Source organism: Falco biarmicus, chromosome 2 (assembly GCF_023638135.1).
Source record: "Falco biarmicus isolate bFalBia1 chromosome 2, bFalBia1.pri, whole genome shotgun sequence".
In the NCBI taxonomy this organism is placed as follows: domain Eukaryota; kingdom Metazoa; phylum Chordata; class Aves; order Falconiformes; family Falconidae; genus Falco; species Falco biarmicus.
The window spans coordinates 72,546,404-72,567,713 of NC_079289.1; the positions used below are offsets into that span (position 1 = coordinate 72,546,404).

General features: G+C 37.9%; 1 protein-coding gene across 3 annotated transcripts in view; it reads right to left on the reverse strand.

The window, feature by feature from the left end:
- Positions 1–2,592: 2,592 nt before the first annotated feature.
- The window catches only part of HERC2 (HECT and RLD domain containing E3 ubiquitin protein ligase 2), a 113,405-nt gene continuing 94,687 nt past the window's right edge, over positions 2,593–21,310 (reverse strand). For all 3 annotated transcript variants that reach the window (XM_056327558.1, XM_056327559.1, XM_056327557.1), the window contains 12 exons: positions 21,206–21,297; positions 20,196–20,335; positions 18,968–19,155; positions 18,145–18,342; positions 16,175–16,258; positions 9,089–9,230; positions 8,099–8,293; positions 7,889–8,001; positions 6,791–6,981; positions 4,885–4,990; positions 4,135–4,347; positions 2,593–3,596 (listed from right to left, as the gene is read on the reverse strand). In XM_056327558.1, the coding sequence (XP_056183533.1) occupies positions 3,324–3,596; positions 4,135–4,347; positions 4,885–4,990; positions 6,791–6,981; positions 7,889–8,001; positions 8,099–8,293; positions 9,089–9,230; positions 16,175–16,258; positions 18,145–18,342; positions 18,968–19,155; positions 20,196–20,335; positions 21,206–21,297 (1,935 nt within the window). In that variant the 3' untranslated portion in view covers positions 2,593–3,323. The remainder of the gene's footprint in view (positions 3,597–4,134; positions 4,348–4,884; positions 4,991–6,790; positions 6,982–7,888; positions 8,002–8,098; positions 8,294–9,088; positions 9,231–16,174; positions 16,259–18,144; positions 18,343–18,967; positions 19,156–20,195; positions 20,336–21,205; positions 21,298–21,310) is intronic.

Consider the following 21,310-nt stretch of genomic DNA (forward strand, 5'->3'; position numbering starts at 1 on the left):
GACCAAACCACACTGGCACTTTTTGCCCCCGCACTCTGACAAAGTTGTCACAGTGAAACAAGAAGGTGCACTTGTATTGTGGACTTGGACGTTCTGGAAGTGCTGTACCCCATCCCTATTAAGGCTTATCATCTGTAGTGAGTATATGCAAGTGCCAAATGAGAATTAAGTTAAAAGAAACTTAACGCTGACTGATTTACAAGAGAGGATCCTGGAGGATTTTGTATTACGTCATTGTGTGTGACTCTACACCCTCCAAACAAACCGCTCGGAATGCTTCTGCTGAAACCTTTTTCAGGTCCTGATGCCAGCACACCACACCCAAACTCACTGGAGAGAGCTCATCAAGGATGACCACAATCAGGAAACAACTGAGAATTCTACTCTGTGTTTCTGTGAGATCTTTGCACATACTTACTCACTGGCCATCAGGTAACTGAACGCAAAGCTGAGGAACGGTGCCTTGCAGACACACCATCAACATTGACATCTGAGACAAATGTGAATCAGCAGAATCTTTTCCAAGCGTTAGGAGCAGCCAGTCACAGTTTGTGTGCCACATTCACGGTTGTGCTGCTTTGCTGCAGTTTTCACTTAAGGTGACTCCTTAAGTGACCAAGACTTGACTCCATGATAGAACTTTTCCACCAATCTTACACTCTTGAACACCCACTGAGTAAAAGAACCATGTTGGCATGCTTTAGCTAACACCGTAATTTTTAACTTGAAGATTCATCAGGAAATGACCTTTGAAAGGCAGCATCTAGAGGGAAGCACACTGATGGGACTCGATGACCTTCTCTCATTACATTGTCTAGCAGCCATTAGGTGGTTTTAAAGGCATCAGGAATTTACCCAGGCAACAAAGAGCAGTTTTGAACATGGGAAGGGATTTGTCTCTGTCTTCTGCAATTTCCTAATGGTAAAGCCTTACAATAAATCAAACTATCATCTTTGGTTTTACAGGGATGTTACACAGGAAGGTAAAGGAGCACTAGCAATTCATTCCTCATTTGCAAGGTTGAGTCCTTTTCCTTCTCAGACTACAAATTTGCATCTAAAAGTCGATTAAGAGCAAATCCCACGTTTTGACCACTTCGATGTTTTTTCAAGAGTAACTGGCTACTCAGAAGTGCTGTAAGTCAGGCCATAGGTGACAAGCGTTTCACACCATAGAAGGGTGTCCAACACCCTTCTGTTAGGATGGGAAAGCAAAGGAGGAGTAAAAAACTTGTTTCACACAGTTCACTAATGAACAACAAATTGCTTCTCTACGTAATGGATACTTCCTTTTTGCTTTTCTTGGAAAAAACCAAACAACAAACACTTGACATTCTCTTTTCTTTCCTAAGCAAGTTATAAAGCTTCTCCATGTTAATAGTAGTTCATATGCTCCTGAAACAAGGTTGGACATTCAAGAATGGCAACTGAACTCCGTTTCAGTCCTTGACTTGCGGCATTTGGCCATGACTCACCCATCACATCTCCTGAGAAGATGACTACAGGATCCTTTTGATCAAGCTGGATGCCTACAGGGCTCTGGTGTTACCATGGGGAAGGACAGCAGACAACCACATGAGCACTTCTGTACTAGATTCTCCACTCTACCTTGAGGAGAAATTTAATTCAGCAGCAAAGATAAAAGAGGCTGCGCGTAAGGTTTTTGGGGTTTGCATCTTTTTCAAGACTAAAAAAAAACCCTCAGCATTTCTCATCAGCAGACAAAAACTGGAGGAAAGGGCACAGGACTTCAGGAATCTCCAGAGAGGATGTGGACAGGAGCATTTATGGCAAGAGATGATCTTCAGCACTAAATAGAGGCCTCTAAAGCTAATGAATTTCAAAACTCTGACATCTTAACAGAAAATAAGTAGTTTCACCACTATTTTGAAGTATCAAGTATGCCTTGGTAAAATTTATTTCATGACCACAGTTAATATTTAAAGTTACAGAAGTCAAATAAACACTTAAAAAAATTAATCCACTCTGAATTCTGAAATGTTAAATATTCACATATACCTACCCTAATAATTAGTAAAGAAATGGTATGACATAATCTTATGCTAGATTTTAAAGTAAAATATTAGTGCTTTGGCACAACTAAATATTACTTTCTTACTTTGAAAAACAAGTGCATACACTGTGAAGGAAATACATAATACCTGCCCAAAGGCCACTTGACTTCAAGGATTTATTCGAACAGGCTACTGTGGATGCACGATGTTTTGTGATCAAGGCTTGTAAACTGATCTAATTTTCTTAGAGACAATATGTTATACAAGTGTCATCATACCCTTCTACTCACATTCAGGTACTTGAAGACATCTGTCCCTTACACTTCCTCAAAAGCAATTTTTTCCCAGATGTATAAGAACAAATTTACCATTACCATCAACAGTAGGATTAGGAACAACTGCATAAACAAAGCGTACCTAATCACTACCATTCACATGTTGCATAGACTTGCTCTGAGTTTACTATAGCTCAGAATCTGTCTATGGCAACACACCAGGTATTGGTGGAGCAGAAATGGAGAGCCACTGCAATGTTCACCCCATGTAACACTTGCATTACTATTAAAAAACACTACTATTTTTTTCTGTGGCAGAACTTTTATTTGGAGGGAAATTATAACTTTTGCATTTACATGGCACAAATTATATACAGTACACTTTCCATGATAAGAATTATGAAGCTGTTCACAGAAAGGTATCAAATTTGAGATAAATAATGTATAAGCTGAAATATACAAATCAGGGGTGGAGGTGAAACTATTGGCCATTTTTATTATCTATAGAAGAATTCCAAGGAATAATGTTAATTCAATGTTCAAAAATTTTTAACAAACTTCTAGTAAAGTTAATTGAAATATTTATAATACTATTCAGTTGTTGCACAGTATTTCCAATATACAATCAAGAAGATGCACAGAACACAACACTTAATATGAAAAAATCTATTGCACCCACAATTTAAAGGTTTCACTGCCTTTTGGATGCTGCACTACCATATTTATATAAACATTTACAACACTTCAGTAAACACAAAGGTTCTACATGTAGTGCAGCATTATGGTGGGCTGCTTTCAGCTCTTAAAATAAATGTTAAATGCCCATATACTGTGCCATTTATTCTAAGATGATGGTTTAAGCTGTAACCCTTAGCTCCTACAGTGAGTAGCAAACACACTTTCCCCATGTTCAGAAGATTACCATCCCTCTGACTGCACAGCCTGTATTCTGAGACCTAAACTGTCCTTGGCTTCATTGTCATTTTGGCATGTTGCCTCAGTGCTTGTGACAACTATCCCTTGTATTATTTTTTTAATGTCCTGTTAAGTAGTCCTGCGTAGAATCTGAAGCAAAAGAATCTGCATCTTCATTATCAGAATCATCACTACTGTCATCAGCCGCTGGCTCTCCTGTCAGTGCTATCCGGGCATAATCATCAGTGTCTATAGACTTGCAGAAGTGAATGGCATACTTCAGTTTTTCCTCTAGTACTTGCTTACAGGAATACCTGGGCAGCTTCAGGAGAAAGAAGCAAGTGTATGACTCCGGGAGGAAGTGGTCTGGTGGATTGTATTTATCCAATACCTGTTGGAAACAAAAAGCATAATATGTTTGATTCACCGTCCAAGCCACAAATAAGTATTAAAATAATACTTGAGAATTTTTTTTAACAGGCATGTTAGATTTGTGATTCTGATGCTGAAGTTTCTTAAATGCACAATGAAAAGACTAAACCCATTTTCCCTACACTAAGTAGATAAGTAAGAACAAACACGTATGAGCTTCTGTGACTATGAATATGTGGTTGGGAACAATCTAAGAAAGAATGTATTACTTCAGTAAATACCAAAATATGATTTGGAGATGGTGATTTTTTAATTTAGCTGAAACTATTTCCCAGCAAATGGCTGGGAAATGAAATTAATACCCACTTGCCCAAGTCAAGAAGGAAAGATACATATATACACACGTTAAAGGTCTCTGTTGCACTGTTGAAATTACACTGTAATGTTGCCCACACAGTTTAAAGAAATCAGCCTGTTCTCTTGCTGTGTCGTGCTACTACTACTCCACTACCAGCTTTTTTTAGAAAGAAACCCATGTCCCATCCCATACACCTTACCTGAATAACAAAGTCCCTGCCTCTAAAGTCTGCAATAGTCCTGGGCAGCCTTGTTCTGCCCCACACAAAACGCAGGAAGAGAGATCGCTCTGTATTGGAGAAGGACTCCATCACTTCCCAGAACCACTGTATCAAGGACGCAGTTGGTTCAATGCCTTTATAAGTTGCTACAGATTTCAGAAGGTGAAGTGGAATATCTGGACTTCCACATACCTGAAAAATAAAATTTAGTGATAGGCTATAAAAGTCTGATCAAGTCAATTACAGATGATTTTTTTTCCCTCCATTCCTTTAAAATATTTTACCAGCTTTTACACTTACAAAACAAACAGTCAAGTATTTGGTGTGCTGAGCATAGTCTCCTATTACAGTAATACTAAATACACATCTTTCCATCCATCAGAGGACAATAATTCTTCTTTTATATTCCCGAATCACATAAAGAATTAAACATTTTATTTGAGATTAATATCTCCAATTCACCTCCAAGGTCACTGTTTTGTGGAATTTTTTGTTTGTTTGTTTCTTCCAAAAATAAATAATTACATCACTGCTCAGCTATATAAAAATAACCTTATTAACACCAAGAGGGCAATTAAACATTTACTAGTCTTTCCTTGGACAAAACGTCTGCAATCATAGAGCAATTACTGTAAACAGTATTTAATGGCGGGTTTGCATTAGTAAGATGTAAGTTAAGAATCTCACTCCAAGTTAGTCTGACAGAAGTAGCAAAGCAGAAATTTATACCATAGTTTCCAGTTCATATCCTGTAAAGAGTGAAAGCAGAGGAACTGGAACAACACGGGCCATTCCCTCACGAACTGCTGCAACTTGTTCATCAAATTCATGAAGCCTGCAGAGACATATTTTCAGAGTTTCTGTGAACGCCATTTCTAGCGATTATTTCTAGCGATTTCTAGTAATATCAAGGAAACTTCAAGCAATCCCCTCAATTCTCCAGCTGTATGCCAAGGAACATTAATAAACATTTATCACACAAGATACTTGACTTATAACACCAATTTTCTACACCAATTCATATTGCATAACAAGCTCAGTATGGAGAGATATCTCCTAATGCTTAGGATATTTTATTTCCAGTATTATTCATGTGCTGTGCCTGGCAAGATCAAATCAATACCCCCATTTGAAAACAACATGCTCTTGGGAAAAGAATAGCTTGCTTTGAAACCCTGCCCTCAAACATGCCCAACACAAGACAGACATAATGGTAAAAAGAAAAATGGGCCTGAACTAAAATACCATGTCCGAGGGGGACAGGAGTTGTCTTTCAAGACAGACACGAATAAGGCTGCTTCTGCTGCCATCCATGATTAGTGTTTTGCTCTCCCCTTGCCCTGGTCAAGTAATTTTTGAGATGTTTCACACAGCTCTCCAGAACAGAGATTCACATCATTGACAAGTACTGTCCTCAGGCTTGTTGTCACCAAAATAAACAAAGATGTCAGGAAAAACTTGGTCTTTTACATCCACTTCTCCACACGGATTCTATCCAGGTGCTAGTTTTTCTCTCAAAGGCTTCATATAATTAAAAAATGTGATACGTCATCTAAACATTTAAATGTTTGCCCTAAAGGCCTTTTAACTGCAAAACGCTTTAGAATTGCTCGTATCCTTTGAGGAGAGCCTGAATTTGCAAGAGAACAAACCCATTTCTTCAAAGGAACGTAACATTTTATACAGGCATATCATTTGTCTATTCAAAATGAAATTTCTCTCTACTGTAAAAAAAAAACTGCTTTAAGTATCAGTTCAAAACCACTTACAGGGAAAAAAAAAGACTAATTCAGTAATTGTTGGCAGACACTATAACTACAAACTAATAAACAAGTATATAGTGATGATACAGTCTTGCTCAAGGACTCTAAAACAGTGAACTATGGCAGAGAGAATAAAACACCTACGAATCAGTTTCTTGTTCAAATGATCTAAATTTCTGTATTTCAATAGGCACTAGGCCCATTGCTTCACGTAACAAGATGCCTATGGTTGCTTCTTAGATGAAATTGTCTAGATTAGCCACCCGGGTATTTAAGTAACAAAAGGCTTGTCTTCTCAAACACTGAACAATTATTCCCCACTGGTTTCAGTATAACGTTCCGATTTTGGCACCTGTGGGTGAATTTACTTGTCTGCACATAGGTGTCAGACTTATTTTATGGTGTCCAAGGAATGAATGTTTTTGTTTGTGTATTCCAACAGAACACAGTAAGAATTCAGCTGGGACTGCTCTTGACTGCAACTGACGATATGAAAAACTGCGGGAGCAGTAGTACTAAATCTAAGCTCTCATCACAAAGAACTTAATGATCAGGCCTCAGCCTGTATTGCACAGGAAGAGCTAGACAGATGGGGCATTTCTCCATCTGTAAAGCTGGCTGCCAAAACTGCTCTGTCAGGACAGCTATTCAAATCCAGAACTATACCTGCTAATTTATTGTTTCCTAAAAATTAAATGTTACCTTTTCTTCTTGGATAGATTAAAAGAAATCAGAAAATCATCACTGTAATCACATGAAGATACTGAAATACTTACAATAGAGGTTAAAGTGGTATATTGTTTAAAAGCTCTTACACATTTTTTAAAAAGAAAACACTCAGGTCAGTAATCTGAATGACTTATTCAACAAACCTGTAGTTTATTGCAAGCCTCACATATTCAGCTCTATTATCCAGTGTAATATGGGTGTACTTGGAACTCAGCTGAATATCTTGACCGCTTGCATTAGGCACAGTGAATGGGAGGCTCATAGCTTCAAACTCTTCTGAAGTAGCTTCGTTGTCTCGGATGTACATAAGCCCAGGAATAAAATCTTTATCAACCTTTTGAAAAATAACAAGCCCGAATTAGTCAGTTTGCTAGCACTATACAACATTGTCTCTTGTGTACCAAAGGCAGCGCATCACGTGTCATCCAACAAAAGCAATGTCAAATGTCTGACCACAACCCATCTAACTTAATTTCAAAGCCATAAAGTAGCTGAGTATTTTACATAAAATTTCATTATGCTGGGATGTGGGAGGGTGCACGTGTTCTAGATTTCAATCCTTTGGGGGAGCATTTGCCAAGAAACTGCACTATACAAGAAAATTGATTTAAAGCTTAAAAACATTGTAACGCCTACGAATTCCAATGCTGGTTTTGGTACAAAAGGAACCTCCTTTACTGACAAGTAAATGACTCAATGTTTTTATAGTAAGTACCCTTCTACATAGGAGTATTTGAGAAGGAACTTTTCTTCATAACAAATACCTAGCTTCTTACTCCACATTTACTGAACTCAGTACACAGAAATTGAAAGTTTGTGATGTTTAGTACATGGGCACAAACTAGTTTCAATAGTAGTTTGAACTCATTTTCTTTTACTTCAGAACAGTGTAGATGTGTGTACCACATCAGTTACTGCATCTTGGCACAACAGATGGTAACAGCTACAGAAAGGTCCACTGGAATGTAGGAGTTCGACAACAAACATTTGTCTAGTCAAACCCATGAGAAGACTGGAAAATGCTCTAGAATACAAATACCTTATTTAACTACTTTTGAACAACATGTACTCACTCTTAAAACTGTAAATTTTAGTCATCCTTATATACTGGCTCAAAATGTAAAAAGCCTGTCATAATACAAGCATATAAAAGCCAGGGAAGCCAATCACTGAAGAAAAATCTATGCTGGAGTCTGCTTGTCTTCTGTAAGTTATTTCCTACTCAGGAGCTTCATACTTACCTCACTGAGATCAGCAATTGTTAGGTTCATTCCTGCAAGCTGTTTCCACACTGGCTCAGCCAGATTGAGGCTCAGAGGGCTGCCAGTCCGGATAGCAATGCCCAGAAGTACACCTGTAAGTTTAAACATAATTTTTTTTTTTTTTGTTAGATTCCCAATACTCTGATCATGTAATGCAAGCAGAATGTCAGAGTGTTGCTAAGAAATTACCAAGAAAACGAAACATGTTCATATGCAAGAGTGACTTGGCAGCAGGATTTAATAGGAAACAATCTCTGTTTGCTCCAGATTCATCTCTTCCATTTGGTGTCACAATTAATAGAGGGGTAAGCCCATTCTGAAGCTCCTCGCACATTTCTGCTATTGATTCACTATAACCTCCACCGCAATCATCCACAGATTCACCTTGGACAAGAAAAAAAAAGCTCAAAATTAATTTTTTTTTTCCAAAATAAATAAAGCACTGAAATAAACTGTACTTCTTTCAGCCAAAGTTTAAGGATGACTCAGTGAATAAAAGTTTACTAGAAGCTACGCTATCATATCTGTTTGCACATGAAAGCCCTTTATGTTTTGCTTTTTAATTGGTATTTCCAGTTCATTGTAAATCCTACTATTTAGAAGATTATACAACATATCACAGTGTTAAAAATAATCTTTTGCCAGAGTGTAACTAACATTATTGTGTTGGACACTGATCAAAATAAGATAGAACAGAGGTAGAAAGTCAAAGCAACATGATCCCTAAGTGACATTTTAAAGTAGATATATTTTGTATACCTTATATATGTAAATAGAATCGCTCTTCAATCTCAAATATTTTTCATCAGAAATCTCAAAGTGATATGTGAATTGTAAAAACAATCCTATCAGTAAAACCAGCTAGCCAAGATTATTTACCAATTCAGACAGCTGAAAAACAGGTTTAGGTTTTGCAGAATGTTTGGTGTAAGCAGAGGAGCCGCTTCCAGAATTTGAGAATTACAGACACGTTTCCACTAATCTTAAGGAGTTTTATAAAATCATTTTAAAAGGCTTTTTTACTTTCTAGCATTTTAAACACCTTCCTCTGCCTACACACATACACTCTTTTCCTATATCCCTTCCCTTGGGTTCTCCAAAAAAGTAAGTCTGAAGAAAACTGCAAGTTAAGTGCAAAATTGGGCGGGGTGTGTGGGTGTGTGTGCAGAATCCTCTTACCAACAAACTTGACTTTCCAAACACGATGAGGAAGCAGAAGGCTATCAGGGCTAAAGGAACTCATTTTAGCACACATCTGTCCAAACACTGACTTTGTACCATCAGGCCCAGCCAGTCCTCCTTTACTCCTAGAACGTTTTACCTATTGAATAAGCAGATTATAAAAGTCACTGTAAAAACATTATTTCAGCTGCCATCAGACCATAAGATTAGTGTTTACAAATTACTAACGTGTTCAGTGAAACATTTGCAGAGGTCCACAGTGTATCTTGTATATATGTGACACATAGAGAAGAATCAAACTTCAAATTACAGCACTACAGTATCTTTCAGAACCATCTCACATCCACCTGTAGATACAGGTATCACAGACTCCTATTACATATCCCCATCCTCCACAGGAGGATGAAAGCACTTGAAATCTTAGGCTATGAGGAGCCCAGAACTATTTCAGAATCACATAATGGTTGAGGTCAGAAGGGACCTCTGGAGGTCCTCAGCTCCAGCCCCCCTGCTCAAGCAGGGCCCCTGAGAGCCAGCTGCCCAGGACTATGTCTAGATTACTTTCAAGTATCTCCAAGGATAGAGCGTCCACAGCTTTCCTGGGCAGTCTGTGCCACTCTTGGTCACCCTCACAGTGACCAAGTACTTGCATTACATGGTCAGAAGGAACACTGTATGTGTTTCGTTTTGTGCCTACTGCCTCCAGTGCTGCCAATGGACACCACTGGAGAAAGCTTGGCTCCATCCTCTTTGCACCCTCCCTTCAGGTGTGCAAAAATATACATCAATGAGATGCCCCCTGAGCTTTCTCTTCTCCAGGCTAACCAGTCCCAGCTCTCTGGGCCTTTCCTCATAGGAGAGATGTTCCAGTCCTTTACCCAGGACTGGACACGGTACTCCAGGTGTGGCCTCATCAGTGCTGAGTAGAGGGGAAGGATCACCTCCCTCGGCCTGCTGGCAGCGCTGCTAATGCAGCCCAGGACACCCATTAGCCTTCTCTGCAGCAAGGGCACATTGGTGGCTCATGTTCAGCTGTGTCCACCAGGACCCCCCAGGGCCTTTGTGCAAAGCTGCCTTCCAGCTGGACGGCCCCCAGCATGTGCTGGTGCCTGGGGTTGTCCCTCCCCGGGTGCAGGACTTTGCACTCCTCCTTGCTGAACCCACGAGGCTCCTGTCAGCCCATTTCTCCAGCCTGTCGAGGGCCTGTGGATGGCAACACAACTTTCTGGCATATTAGCCACTCCTCTCCGTTTTGTATCATCAGCAAACTTGCCAAAGGTACACTCTGCTCCATCATCCAGATCATCAATGAAGATGTTGACTAGGACTAGACCCAGCATTGACTCCTGGAGTACACCACTAGTTTCTGGCCTCCAACTAGACTTCATGCCACAGATCACCAGTCTGGATCCAGCTGTTCAGCCAGTTTTCCACCCACCCCACTATCAGCTCATCCAGCCCATACTTTGTCAGCTTGTTTCTGACATAAAAATGGCACACACCTAAACATCAAGGAGAGTTACTGGTTCCAGGATAAGCTGCACTTCAACTTCCGCAATAGGTCCCATCTCTGTGACATCGCTCTTTAACTGTCAGTTGTTACTCCAGTTATCACCATTTACAAGCACTGCAAATGACTGCACCTCATTAACAGAAGAAATTTTTTGACTAATGCTTGGATTTACAAACATGAAAAACAGTATCTGGGTACCCAGATGCTTCCCCTACAGGTACTGAACTGACCCGACAATGCTTAATGATTGCTCTAGGTAATTTCTATGACCTGATATAGTTATAACTATTTGAGACAATCTTAGTTTAAAGACAGCTGAATTATTTTATTAAATTAAAAACATGGTGGTTGATTAGGCTTTAGTAATTTTAGCACTGGAAAAATGCAAAAAAACCAGGTGTGTTCACTGCAGCTAGACAGAATGATGTTTACTAGTTCACCTGTGAGCTTTCTTCTGTAGGTAAGAAATTTTACACTCCCCAACCATCAATAACTTACTTGGCTTTAATTTCAGTTTTTCATTGTTCATCTGTCTCTATTTAGCATTGTGTCTGTTCATCATTAAAGGAAAATGGAAAGACAGAGGGGTATCAATGATAAGATTTGTTGATAAAGTTTTCTTCCCCTATCTCTGAAGCAGCAGCCAATGCCTTGGTAATTCAGTTATTCTGGATTGCAATCCACTTAGTTAATGCATCCTATCTCTACTCATGCATTTAACTGTCAAATCTGGGCAAGTTTTTCCATACGTAAGACAGATCAGAGGCTGTGGTGTTGACCAGAAAACTGAATACATGTTATTCTTAAATTAATTAATGATAATATTTAAATACGCATCTATGATACTTACTAGGAGCTTCTAAAAATGAGTAAGCACTACCAAAACATGTATGTGTATATACGCAGAGTAATGTGTTTCTTAGGCACCCACAGAAAAAGTCTATTTTAAGATTTTATGAAGATCCATAAGACAACATGCAAGGAAAATGCCACATATTTTGCTCCAAGAGATGCGCACAGAGTGGACAAGAATACAAAAAAGCATTTCACCATTAGAGAGAGGAAAGCAATGGAAAGTAAACGAAAGGCTGGAGAAAACCAAGATATTTCCCTTGCCCTTCCCCTCCACCACCACTTGGTGTTCTGTAATTCATATTCTCAACCTGCCCTACAAAGGGACTCTCACGGTGCACGTAGTTCACCATTAACTGTTGAGACTGCTCATTCAAAAATAACCCAGACTCATCCACTCATCCATCTAATCTATATTTGGTCCCACTCCAAGCTACAGTGCATCTCAAAATCCAGCTTTTCTTATGCTGCATACTTCTGATGCTTTGGATGAAACACCCACCAGATTTCTTCCAGATTTTATTAAAAGGCTCACACACTCAAGTCCTCCTCATGTGTAAGACATTCTGTACCAACACAAGCTGGTTTTAATTTAATGGATGTTTAAGAAATTGGAATGCCCAAGGAGTTTTGAGAAATCACTGAGTCTTCTCTTAAAAAAAAAGAAAGTATGAGAAGAAGGTCTATGGAAAGCAGTAGTTAATCCACTGTTTCTTCAAACTTTAGACCTAAAATACAAATTAATAAAGTGACAATAAAAAGGCAAGCAATCCTGCCTGAACTGAACAGGATGGCATGCACATTTGCTATTATACGTTTAATTTAGTATTTATTTACTAGAAACATAGAATTTTCATTTAATCTGATCATTTAGGAATGGTTACAATTTGACTTTTAACAAAGCATGTAAGAACGCCACGAAGGAGCATTGGTGTTTCTGCCAGCACCTTAATATATTGCTTGCTGACGAAGACAGATGCCCGTATTAAAATTTATTAGGCTATTAGCAAAAAGTGAAACAGTTCACTGAAAAACGGTAAAAATTCATACAAATATGTTTAAGGCCACAATCCACCACAGGTGTTTTAGCTCTTTATTGTAGAGGTCTGGAGCACAGCATCTTGCTCATGTTTCCAAATCATACCCTTTAGAGACATAAACAGTATCCTGCAAAATCTATTTTACTGAATAGGGTCAGATATAACCCTCATTGAATACATGTCTTATTAAACACAGATTATGCAGTATCTCGAAGTTTTTGAAATACATTCCAGCCTTCTTGCTGATAACTTTTTAGCATAAAACAAGTTAATATGTTGATTAGAGCTCAAGAAATCTGCCATCTGAAGATACCAGCTTGTGGAAAAGCAACTCTCCTTGGACCAGAGAGAAATGCAGACAATCAAAAGCGGCATACAGTGAAGCATGGAAGAACTGAGTTCAAGAACTCGTCTCAGTGAATAATCACTTATTATGAGCAGAACCATTGTAACAAAGGGGGAGAGACACTCATGTCTATCTGTAATCTGCTTAAAGCATTTTTGAAGCGATGAAGACAAAACTTAAGTTCTTTCTCTAAATCTGAAGAACAAAACTTTGTATTTGTCTCAAGCACCCTGAGAGTATCCACTGAAATACCAGCCATCCTGTGGGACTCTCTCCAATCCACCAGAACTTGGGAGAAATGTACATAAAGCCATATACTCAGAGACTAATAAAAAAAGTTTACAAAAAGATGACAACTTACTAGTTGGAATCAGCTAAGAAACAGAAATATGTACTGTTAACAAAACAGATCTATGAAGAAAACAAACACAATTCTATGATGTGTCATGAAACAGAACTCCAGAAGAGGCAGAGAATTATCAGTGTGATAATTGCTAGAGCACGCTGCCTCACTTGTACCTTGAGGTTTCAGTTACCTATGCTCAAAATGAAATGCTACAGAAAAAATACAGTATAAAAAGATGAGGAGTAGAGAGAGACCATTCTACACAGCAGGCAAAAAAAGCTTAGCTCAATCAGTGGAGAAAATTGAAGGCTGTCGTGAAATGAGTGTTCTTGAAAAGCACATTTGATAAAGGAGAAGACAGTGACTAGGAAGGAGGAATGTAATTTAAACTGAAGCATTACACAAAAGAACAAATCATTCATTCATTGATATATGCTGTGCCCACTTTAAGATTAGATCATTTTTGACATGGTAGTGAGATTTCTGTAACCCACATTCAGTAAGAAGCCCTAATGAGGAGGGAGAAACTATTCTTGAAATGGAATTTCATATATCCATGTGTGACATTCCTCCCATAACAGTAGAGAACATTAAACCTTTGCAATATTACATTCCTAAATGCAGACATTCTCCTGAAATTTGTTTCCCTTTTAAGAGGGGAAAATTCCTTTCAATTGCTGTGCTAATCTCTTTCATCTAAAGGCAAAGATATGATTTAACAGCATTATGAATGTGTCTGCCTATAGGTCATAAAACACTGTCCATTTCACCCCACAGGAACTACACCAGTACTTAAATACTAGGCAAATCTGATCTGCTCGTAAAAGGGTCAGTAAGTAAACTTGAGCACTGGAGACCTACCTAGACATGTAACTGCGAGTTCACTTTCTGGCTCAGTCTTCAACTACTCCCGTTACACCCTCCCAGAACAAGGCCTGGGTGCTGTTTGGAACATTTCACTTAACGACCATTCCCCAAAAGTAATACGGATTAAAACTGCATGGAGCTGGGTTTCTTCTGCCCTACGGAGTCCTCCAGCACTGCCCCAAACTGTCTCTGTGTATTCAAACTTGCCCTCTTGCTACACCTCAAAGCACAAAATATCTACTCTCAATTTTATGTGATAGAAATATCAGGTTGGCACTTGGGTAACATGCAGTACAGCCACCACACTGAATTTCACACACCTTGAGCAAGAAAACTACTGCATCCTACTATCATGAGGCCCCCAACAGAAAAAATCCAGGGCCAAGTACTATGTAATGTGAATGTGATCTACTCTAAAGGAATCTGGTCCATGTAAAAGCTGACCTCAGGGCAAGGGAGTGGTGTTAGGCTTGCTTTTGTGTTGCAAGATAGGCAGCTGTTATGTCCAGTTCTGGTTACTTCCAAAGAAAGTACCAAGCAACAAGGTTAAGCTGAGGAAATATTTTTAAAAACAGGTCAGTATCTGGAAAACAACTTTAAATTAACAACTCATTTGTTTATTTTATAAAAGAAAGACGATTAAGTGAATTGACTGCATCATGTAATACATAAACTGTAGGAAGAGGCTTCTGAAAGCAAACTGATCTTAAAGCCTACCTGCAGTTAAACACAACTGCAAATAAGACGAAAACTCAACATTGACAATTAGCTGTTTCAGACTAGGTAAAGCAGTTTTGAATCTTCAATTAAATATTATAAAGGACCAAGTGATTTAAGAATCCCTATTTTCATTGTCTGCAAAAGCTAACTCAAGAAATTGTGACCCATACTTGGTACTGTGTAATCAGGCCAGATTACGAAGATGGTTTCTTTAGCCTTCACTTGGCTAAATCTAGGACAGACTTGTGTTACAGCAATATTTCATTTCCCCCAGAAGGTACAAAGAAGGGAAGTCTTGCAGCCACCAGTTCTTTTCTAGAGTTCAAGATACAGTCAAGTATTAAACTGGAATACAAGAGAAAGCCCATCTTAATTAAGTGAACAATAGGAGGAAGACCTAGGAAACGAGCCCAAAACCCACTCACCAGTTTCCTGCTTAAATACTTGCCCTATGTTACTCAACTTCCTTAATTCACTCACACACACACTCTAACAAGAAAATCTCTGGCACTCACTTCAGCTAATAATAATAAATAAACTAAACCAACACTTTTTAATCACATAACATTACTACAAGAAATTTTAAGTGCCCATAGGAAAAGGCAAAGCAGAAACAGTCTGGCCACAATAGGACGTATTTCTGTTCACTAAGAGAAAACCGTTTAGCCAAAATTTTCACAATTTTCTCCATTTAACCTTACAAAGACTAGGTTTTTTTACTTTTTACAATACACAAAAAAATAAAACCACCACTAAAGGAAAGAAACACGTGAGGACTCTTAAGACCAGGCTTCAGTCCATTTAAATGAAAACAATGTTCTACTATTCTACGTTGCGGAAACATCTATGGAAAAAGACATATCTGGCCTAAGGCACAACATTACATTTTCTAACGTCAATGATAAGGAAAAAAGCCCTTTTGTATCAAAGAGTTCTGCAATCAATATGACTACATGTGATGACCCGCAAAGGACAAGAGTTTATCAGCCTGATTTTTAATTATATTAAAGGGCACTTTTTTCCTTGCCTTATTTTTTTCCTTCATGTTCTCTGTTATGAAAGCAACAGCCAAATAATTCATCTGATCATTTGGAGAGGTAAGAAAGGTATCAGAATTGCTACTCTCTTAAATTATCTAATGTACTGAGTTTTGAAAAAGCAGTCCTTTGTCAAGTAAGACGTACTTTGCTCACTAGAGTCTAAATCATTCACTGAATATTTCAACATGTCCCCCTCCACCCAAACAACCACAATGTGAAAAGAAAACAAGCAGCCCTGATAAAAATTCAACTCTTCAGTACTCAAGACACCAAGCAGCTGAATCAAAGGGACTTGACAAATGTATAGCACTGTGGGCTAAACACACAGATACTAAAATCAAGACTACAGCTTAAGATACCTGTATTCTGTTGAGCTCTACAACTGGCCCATGCTGACGATCTCTCACCATAGTTGCCTGCACAACTTTTCTGAAAGCTGCCTCCTAAAAAAGGAAAACACAAAAAATTAAAATTGTGACAAAACTGCCATCAAGTAAGAAAGCTGCACATATCTCACAGTCCCTTCAGCAGAAAAGAGAAACTGATCCCACAACACTACCCTTCAGCAATTTCCTTCTGAATACATCACAAACACTAGAAAAGGCATAACACTGAGCCTTTCTTTAGAAGAAACAAACAAACATCAAATACTTCTGAAATACTAAAAACAAACAAAAGCAACAGAAGAGAAAGCTGTGAGATGTTAGTTAAGGATCATGTTATTTTTGCTAATAGAATTCAAGTCTGAAATAGTCAGGATATTAAAAAAGTAAAGAAGAAAGTCTCTCCTGTACCACTTAAAAACATGGCTTGAAAGGTTGTACTGCACCCAGATTAAGTTATTGCTAAGCAACCAACATGCTTACTTTATACCAGAATATTCTATGTAAATGGACAGTAATTAATGTCAGAGAAAACCAATCAAAAAGCCAAAGATAAGATCACCTCCCTATGGAAGGCAATAAACAAACAAATAAAAATAAACACCTTTTCATGCAGATTCAAGTATCTGATGTTCTCTCACTAACTACTTGAATCTAATTTTACACTGCCAGTTTCCAGCAAGTTTTAAAAATATTTTTAATTCTTTAGAATCTCTGAAGGTAAGCCTGACTTACATACCTAGATATGAATATGGCATTGCAACTTCTGGTGTTGCTGCTGAATGCTTTTGACATAAAATATGCCTGATACGACATTTTATGTTCTGATACGATATTTTATGTTATTTTATGTAACTGTTCTGCAGACAAAGTAAATCATGTTGCATGGGTCTCATGCACTTCACATCATATACCTAAAGACTCCCTATAGCGCTAACATATAAAAGTGTCATCAACAGAATAGGTAGGATTTCCTTTTCCTTTTTTCCAGTTTAGGTTTTGATGAAAAACGTGTGGTCTTCTCTTGGTCTGTGACATATGTATTCTGTTGGATTGCTCTACTACACAGTTTTATTGGATTCTAGAGAAAGAGACCTTGAGACAACACATGCTAAGGATTCTAGTTACAGGCCATGTGTTATTTAAGGACACAGAACAGCACTACAGAGGGAAACTTAACTGCTTCTCCTTTCAAATATATCTCCCAGCAGTATCTGTCTGTTTTATGTAAGGTTATCATTTTTTGTTAAACAAGTTACTATGACAGTGAGAAAATTCAGATCCCAAGCTGATGAACATACTGAAGGCAATTCATGTTTTTAAAGGCTTTCCATATTCAAAACTTCAGATAATTGTTGTAGCCTGGAAGCATTATAATTAACTGCATTTTCTCATAACTGACTTCACTTACAATTATAAAAATGTACTTTCTTTACTGATCCGAGATTGAACTCCTAGGCATCCCATCTTCACTTTTAGCCCCGTCTAAAACAAGTTTTTACCTGCATAGACCTTTGCATCAACTAGTATATCACCTGATCGTGACAACAGGAATACAAGGAGACAATGACCATTTCATACCTATCTTACATTTTCTTCCAAGATAGTATCTACTGAATACTCTAGAAAAATCTGGCTACACTACAAACTGAAGATTTAGAGTGTGAAGTTCTTTTCAAGATCAACACAAAAAAGCACTATGATGAAGAACTGAGGAAAACATAATAAAAAGAACACATTCACAAAGGAAGAAGTTTGCATAATCAGAATGCAAATATTTGACATATAGAGTACCACCTACTAAGAAGAAAATTAAACTCTATCCCAGCAGAAACCAGGACAAGAACAAGTGGAGATATATAGTTCTATTTTGCTCAGAAACAATTTTAAAAGTACATTTTGCTTACAGTTACGAATCACTGCCTTAAAAAGATTCTGACAGATACCTTCCCCTGTGATATCAGTATTCCACGTAACGTGTCAAACCCAACCGAGGGTCCATGGCCAGTTTCATCAAGTCTTCCTTCAAGATCGAACATCGGAATGCAAGGACAGAAGAGTTCAGAAATGTGATGCAACAGCAAAAGCCTGTTTCTCAATGAAATTATGGGAATTTCCTGCAGATGATTGTACTCCATAGGAACCTATGATAAGGAATGTAATTTAGAAATATTTTATACTTTATTTTATTAAGCAGAACAACAGTTTATAAGATTTGTAGGTAAATTTCTGTTAGAAACTCAGATATTTGCTTATTCACATCGTCAAAACTTAATACTCCAAACTGAAACAAGTATCTTGAAACATGGCGGTTAGACTAGTATTGCTATTCCATATTTTACAATTCTCTTTATTCATAAACAGACACATTTTACATCCTGTCATCACTACACCCAGGCACTGCAGCTGAAAGAATATTCAAAAAACAATCTTAAAAAAAAAAAAAAAACAAGCGATGAAGAACTCCCTTGAAAGGTGTAAGATTTTCATAGCTGGAATACAAAATTAAAATTCCTGCCCATTTGCAAACTGAGTTACTGTTCTGCATTGGACTAACAACTGAATGAAGATGCTTTCTCACCTCAGAAAACTGGAATCCTTCTTTGGAAATATGGAAGTAAAAATGAAGTCACTGGCTCAAACTCAAAGTCAAATTAAAGCACACTGAGCTATTGCAGGGATTTAGAAAGGAAATACATCTCCTGAAAGATCAGCAATAAGCACACTAAGTATGTTTAAAATCTGAATTAAATAAGTCCAAAATATTACCTGTGTAGGGAGTTTGCCAGCATTAGCAGGTTTACTGGTTGACCAAGCTAAAGTATGTGCTGAGCCACAGGCTACTCTGTTGATCTTTTTACCCTGTAGTGCTGCAACCAAGCGTGGTCTTTGGATGGCATTAGTTGTTCCATCTCCAAGCTGCCCTTCATCATTATCTCCCCATGTATACACTTCCCCTAAACCAATAAAAGTAAATTAATTGTTGTGAAGCTAAGACAGAAGCTTTTTGCCTTTTTTTTAATTAGCATTTATAAACCATTTAACCGAATGAGGCCTTGGACTGTAATAAGTATTTCTCAGACTGATGGCTATATTGAAAACCACTATCTAGAGCAAATGAATCTCAAATGACACTGTCAGGCCCATGGTCTATGTAGAGCAGCTAGTATAAGATGCATTCGTTTCCTCATAGTTTATATAACTTTAAAGTTCTGTTCCAGAACAGGAGGAAGTGGTGGAGCAGAAGAGTAACAACAGACAGACCAGAACAAGCCTGTATTTGATAGTTTCATAGCAAAAAAAGCTGGTATTTAAAAAATAATTATGAAAGGCTTAACATTCTGTATGAGACAAAAGAAAAGAGCCTGTAATAGGTTGTATTACTAGACAGGACACTAAAATGGGTGCTTACTGTTGCAAGACAATTGGAAAATACTTTTAAAACAGCAATCTTGTTTCTCAGCATTCATTTTCCGCTGCTACATCCTATTGCACTAGCATCTATAAAACACTCAGTTACTGGGCAGACTTGTTAATTAAACGTGTGAGTGAGTCTGCTGCAAAAAATACTCAGTATCTCAGCTCACTCTGTAAGAAGCAATATTGTTTGTGCAATGCTTCATTTAGCAAGGTAAACACCTCAGCAGGTTCAGAAGACCCTGAAAAAACCCAACCAAACAGCCAAATCCATTCATTCTACTGCTTGACCGATCTGTAATTACTTTTAAAACTCTGTATTTTTCTTTGACCATCAGAATTTATGAAACTTCACCTTTTTATTTTTAATTAAAAACCATCAGTTGTTTTTATATGATCTTTTTACACCGATGACATGCTTGCTGCTCAAGAAACACTGAACAGCTGCAAACACAAAATAATGCCCATGCCCACAAAGGACCAGCATTTTTAGCAAAGACAACCTACCAACAGCTGACTAAAAAGTAAAGTTTCATCTTTTTTTAATTCAGTACTGAGAACTAAGTAAACATTTTTATACCATCTTCAGTACAGCAAACACAGTGCAAAGACCCGGTAGCAACTGCAATGACTTTCTTTCCTTGCAGTCCTTGCACTTGTCGTGGTCTTCTAACATGGTCATCAGATCCATGGCCTAACCGATGATAATCTCCTTTGCCCCTGCACAGAGAAAGCAGAACATTTCAAAACTGTGTTTCAATTGCAGAATTGGAAAGACAGACAGTGTCTGGTATCTGATCTGTAGATGTATTTATAAACAGTTCTTCAAATATTCAACATTAATCAACCCTAGCTCATGACATGGATGTGATTCTAATGATGTACTCAAATTTCTTAAGCCTCCAATACGCTCTTCCTACTTATTCCGTGTAGGTCCATTTACCACTTTTGCAGGGGGTTGTTTGGGTTGTTTCTTTCCCTTTTAAAAGGGTCAAGTACTAGAAGCATTCATCTGCAAAACCAGTATGTTTATTGACCTCAGAGACTGAAACCTCATACAGTTTAGGGATCTCTCTAATGTCATGCAAACAAAGATGTAGAAGGTTATTGGGAAGGTATTTTGCTTAGTCTTTTTGAACACAAGTCTAGTAGTTTAAAACTATAAAATCTGGAATGGTACAGGAAGATTAAGAAAATGAACAAAAAACAAATTTTCAAACTACAGCCACCACAAGCTATACATAATTTTGATAACATAGGAGAATGTTATTTATGCTATCATCTTTCACGCTGCATGACACTTCAGGCTTATACTTCTACTGACCTCCTTGGAACTTCTGAGTCTTGTAGTGGTCAATGCTTGGAACAACAACTCTGTGCTTAGGTCTCTAAGACAAAATACTATGATTTTTCATTCAAATAACACTATAAAATGTTCCCCAAAATGGTAGATTCTACTAGTAATCAAGACAGAGGAACTCAAAGGTTTTGATAGAGGGGGAAATCAAAGCAAAAGCAGTATAACACCAGTATCTGTTGCAGTCAAGGTTATATACAACGCTGTCAAAATAACTAATACAAAATACTTACCACGTATATACTGCTCCAGATTTGGTAAGAGCCACAGAGAACTGTGAGCCACATTCTACTTTAACCACTCCAAGGTCTGTGAGGGAATCAATCTAGGAAAATAAC